The sequence below is a fragment of the Loa loa genome, assembly GCF_000183805.2.
Source record: "Loa loa unplaced genomic scaffold supercont3.274, whole genome shotgun sequence".
NCBI classification, from domain to species: domain Eukaryota; kingdom Metazoa; phylum Nematoda; class Chromadorea; order Rhabditida; family Onchocercidae; genus Loa; species Loa loa.
In genome coordinates, this window is record NW_018108454.1 from 10,644 (window position 1) to 15,932 (window position 5,289).

The window sequence follows — 5,289 nt, forward strand, 5'->3', positions numbered from 1 at the left end:
TTCCCTCGTATTCTACCTCCCTACTCTCCCTCCTCTCTCTCTCTCTCTCTCCCTTCCTCTCTCTCTTTTTTTCTGTATACACACAAAGATTGTTTAATTCAAGTATTATTATTATTATTATTATTGTTTTAGGGAAAATCGGTAATTTGCTCAAGCGAAGACACAGGTCCTCTTCATCAAACAGCAATACATTCCTGTTACCATTAATAGTATTTAATTGGAACTAATTAACAACTAAAAAGGAAACCGACAAACAACGAGCTTATCACACTGGAGCTCTGTCCGCCATCACCGCAAAAAGCTGCCAATATTGGCAGTGCGCTGGAATTAATGGATTTAATTGGTTCAGCAGTTCTGGGCAATAACAATAACAGCAGTGACAACAACAGCAACAGCAGCAACAACAACAACAACAGCAACAACAACAGCAATAACAACAACAACAACAACAACAACAACAATAGCAACAGCAACAGTAACAACGACAACACCGATATCATTAACGATATCACCAACAGTAATAGCAGTAACAATAGTATCAGTGTTATTAACAACAGTATTATGTCCGCTATTCAGAATTCGGAAGATAATAAAAGTAAGGGATCAATGAAATCCGAACCTATGCCATTAATTGATGAATTAGCAACGGTATCACCGTCTTCATCAACAGTGGAACAAGCTAGTAGCACTCCCGAATCAAGGATTCGAATTACTGCAAGTCCCGGTGGTAATAACAGATCGATCACTGATCCATCACCAACGATAATGGAAAAAACTGAACGGCCAAGTTTAAGTTATAAAGATCTCATTATTGAGGCCATTGAAAGTAGTCCAGAAAAACGATTAAAATTGAATGAAATTTACCAAGTATGTTATCATTCTTCTTTTTCATCCGTTATAAATTCTTGTAAATTGAAAAAGAAAGAATTTTAAAAAATGAAAGGAAAATAATTTTTTTCTTTTTGTAATTTTTTCGAAAGTCAAAATGTTTTCCGTGGATTTTGGTTAAGCAAAAACAAAATTAAAAAAAAAAAGAAAAAAAAGGAAGAAGAAAAACAGAAACTTTGTGAGAAAATATTTTAAGAATAAAACGGACGGAAAAAAAAACCTTTCACTTTTCCCTTTTTTTTTTTATTGTATATCCATTAGTAACATTCAGGAAATCACAAATTCATTTCATTTATTGAACACTTTTTCTTTTTATTTACATTTAAGAAATATTAAAAATGAAAAATAAAAATTTCTTTTTGTTTTTCATTTTTAAACCAAAAACTTGAATTATATTCTATTCCATTTCTTGTTACTTTTGTTATAATGATCATTTAACTATCTTTGTTATTCAGATTAAAAAGACTGATAATAATGATTGAAATGATTGATAGTTTAAAGCAAGTTTAGGAGAAGGATTTATTAGTTATAATTTATCTAGAAGTACTTTTTCTCCTTTCTCTCTCCTCCTCTTCTTCCTCCTCTCTCTCTCTCTCTCTCTTTTTGCAACATAATAGTTGTATGACGGAAATTATTTAAATTGATCCAGAAAGATCAAGTTGACCCAATTCATTAATTGCTATATTTATATGTCTTTTTCTTTCATTCAATTTTAGGAAATAAATTTGGTTTCAAATTTTTATGGATGTAAGAAAAAAGATAAAAACTTTCATCATTTTGAAAAAAAGGAACAATATTTATTTATTTATTCATTTATAATACATATATTATAAATAATTGATGTGAACAAATTATAGGTAATCCATATGATTACAGGTAATCCGTATGATGCATCCATATTATCGTTTACGACCGGATCAGTGGGGTTGGCAAAATTCGATACGTCATAATTTGAGTCTACATGACTGTTTCGTTAAATTACCTCTAAAACAAACATCTGCTAGTGGTGTTGTTGGTAAGTATTTCCCTATTATTTATTCATTAATTTTTTTTTTTCTTTTGAAATCTGATAGATGTATTAGATATCAATGATATTTTTTAATTTAAGATGATAAATTAAAATTGGTCTGTACTTCCTCACCATCTGCATGTTTTCTTATTTACGTTTTATTTTAATTATTGTCAAATTTTAGGTCATTTCTGGACAGTTGTACCAGAATTAGGTGATAAGCAAACTTTACGACGACGTAACCGAGTGACAAATCGATCAGGTGCTCGTGCAGCATCAACAAGTGCAGCTGCAGCAGGTGGCCAATTTAATGGTCGTCTATCATCCATTGATGGTACCGCGAATGATATCCTGAATTGTGGTAATCCTTTCTTCTTCAAAATGATCATTTCAGCAATCTTTTTCATTGTTAATTTTTCATTTGTTGCAATCAACTAATTCATCTGATAATGGGTTACAATCATTTGCTCCATCATTCATTAAATATTACGGATCATCTTGGGATATATCTTCAGATCATGCATGAAAAATCACAAACCATTTGTTAATATTCGTATCCTGTAAGGATAGTTTATTTCAAAAGTTTGATAATTTGATTTACTTATTAGTGATAAAACTAATTAACTGGTTACTATAAACTTATAAAATAATCAATTAGTATATGATTATTTTTTGAAGAAATCCATAAATCAATGTACAACCGTTTCCGTAATGCTGTCATTATGCTACAATCTGCTACAGTATACTGTATGATTCAGAGTGATAGATGACCTGATTCATTGTGTTGATTATTTCTTGTGAATTTATCTCCCTCCCTATTTGTTATATAATTTTTCGCTTATCTATTCAAGCAATCTGGTAAGAAAAAGAAAATTGTTCCAAAAAACTTCATTTTAACTGGATTCTGTTGTTTTTTTTTTTTTCTAAAATATTTCAAATATCATTTCAGCAGTAGGAGGTGATACAAATGGTTTCATGGATGGAAGTGGAATAATTAGTGATCATAGTGGGAGTACAAGTCCTGCTCATTGTTCATTTGATGGTACTTATTGTGGTTCTAATGAATATCGACCCAGTGTTACCGATTCAGTGTTGGTGAGCAATTAAATATCTTTCATTGTTTACTTTCACAATTAATTATTGGATGTAATTTTTACTTATGAAACATTTTAATAATAAGTTATCATTTCTTCATTTGCTTATCATACTTCCAGATCTCGACACAATCAGTTTTCAAACCACAACCATCGTATAATTCGACATTAAGTCATCATTTATCGAAACTAACCTCAGCAGAAGCAGCAGCAGCAGCAGCAACAATTTTGAGTACTTCTGGATCAAATAATAATAATACCAATCAAAATCCTCTGCTTGCATTATCCACACCAACAAGTTCAGCAGCATTTGCTGGTTCTACCTTCGATTCATCATCTTTTACTACCGATGATTATAAATCTTACACGCAGAATCTGCTGAATGCTTATTTTTATCAACAGGTACTATTCATTTTGTTAAACCTGTAGAATCTGTAAGGACTATCCTATTAATATGCATAATTGATTATGGTTATATAAGCTCTGATAGTAGCCCTGATTAAGATACCAAAAATACAGATCTTGTATATTGCAAATACTACTACCTATTGATCTTTTTGGCTTTTTCGGAAGCTTCCGAAAATATGTCCCATTGCCAATGCTTACACATTGACGATGGAAAATATCTTAGCTGAAATTTTTGTATGTTACTCATCTACTATTTTTGACTAATTAATTGGTTTTTTTTTTCTTCTCAAATATCTTTTCATCTTCAGGGTCTACTAACTTCACTGCAACAGCTAGCTGAAGTTGCTAATCGAGTTAATCCAATCGCAGCTACATTACCAACATCATTGCTTGGTGTTAAAATGCCACTACTAAATGGATTACTTTCCAATCCGGCACTTTTTTCTTCACAAATGCCAATTGTTAGCGTTGCAACAGCTACAGCTATTAAAGCAGCAGCTTTTGGCTTATCACCCTTGCTACCTCTAAGCTTAAGCGGTACAGCAGCAACAACAGCAACAACAACCAACAATCTGTTTCTGGATCCAGAACATATACCGGGAACCCCAAAGATGTCCATTTCTCCAACAAATACCCAATCGCAACTCTCATCTTCCGGTTCTTTGTCATTTCCAATTAAGAGCGAAGCCCAGTCAACATTTATGTTCTCTTAATATGCATGGATCCACGGCGGAAATGACTAAGATCAGAAAAGAGTAGTTATTTTAAATTGAAATTTAAAAATATCATTTTGGTGATGGAATAAGAATAATTGAAATGAATTAGAAATTTTTCCAAAAGTCTCATTTTGAATTGATCTTTGAAGTATTGTTAATTAAATAAATAGTTGGATCAAATGTCACTTCTCGTTAGTATTTTACCCTTTCTCTCTTCCCTCTCTCTCTCCTTCCTTATCTTTTTTCTCCGTTCCTTTTATTAATTGATGCACATTTTTGTCATTGAATTGTTACCTGAGATGACCCAGTTTAATCCTTATCTAATTTACCTACGTATGATATACATATGTATGTGTGTATGCGTGTGTGTATGTGTGTGTGTGTGGTGTGTGTGTGTGTGTGTATGTGTCATTTAGCTATGTTCAGGGATTCCTGTAGTGTTTTTATTCTATCATAATGTAATTTATCAAATGCATTGTATCGGACGTTACTAATTATTATAATTAATGCACTCAGGAATCGAATATACGAAAATAACTTTTTTTTTTTTGTATCTTCATCATCACTGTCATCATTGTCATTGTCGTTGTCAACACTTTATATTGTCTCCCAACTAAATCACTCATTTAGTTAATTACAATGAAAAAAAAGAAACTAGCTCTTTTCTCTAGTTTCTTTTTTTTCTAAAATTTTTACAAAATATCAACACAAATAAACTAACTCAATGTTTTTCTTTTTTTCACTAGATCTCTGCTGGAAAAAAAATTTTTTTCTCTTTATTTTTGATTCATTAAACAATAAAAATTTGCGTTTTTTTCATTTTTTCTTCTTGTTTCAAACTTGAAAAGAAAAAAATTCTACATCTTATCTCTTCTTCACTTTTTTCCCTCCTCACTCTCTCTCTCACTCTCTCTCTCTCTCCCTTAATTTATCATCAGAACTGGGTATCATTGATTATTATCATTTTTTCCCTCCCTTTTTTTAAATCTAATTTTTATCATTATCAGTAATGAAGGAATGAATGAATAGAATGGAAGGTAAGGAGGAACTGGTTGTTTTAAGAGAGATAGTAACAATTGATAGGTAACATGCATGATTAATATATATCATACGATAATAAATTATTAAACAAAAAAAAAAAACTTAAAAGGCATAAATTTTTCTTTTTCCTATC

At 31.1% G+C, this 5,289-nt stretch overlaps 1 protein-coding gene across 1 annotated transcript; it reads left to right on the forward strand.

Annotated features, from left to right (window-relative positions):
• Nucleotides 1–125: 125 nt before the first annotated feature.
• Nucleotides 126–4,112, forward strand: LOAG_12342 (hypothetical protein; the record flags this gene model as incomplete). The annotated part of the gene is made up of 6 exons (XM_003147855.2): nucleotides 126–867; nucleotides 1,765–1,903; nucleotides 2,082–2,258; nucleotides 2,847–2,992; nucleotides 3,112–3,393; nucleotides 3,708–4,112. Exons 1-6 carry the CDS (start codon nucleotides 331–333, stop codon nucleotides 4,110–4,112), a joined length of 1,686 nt encoding a protein of 561 aa, XP_003147903.1. The 5' UTR covers nucleotides 126–330.
• Nucleotides 4,113–5,289: the final 1,177 nt, after the last annotated feature.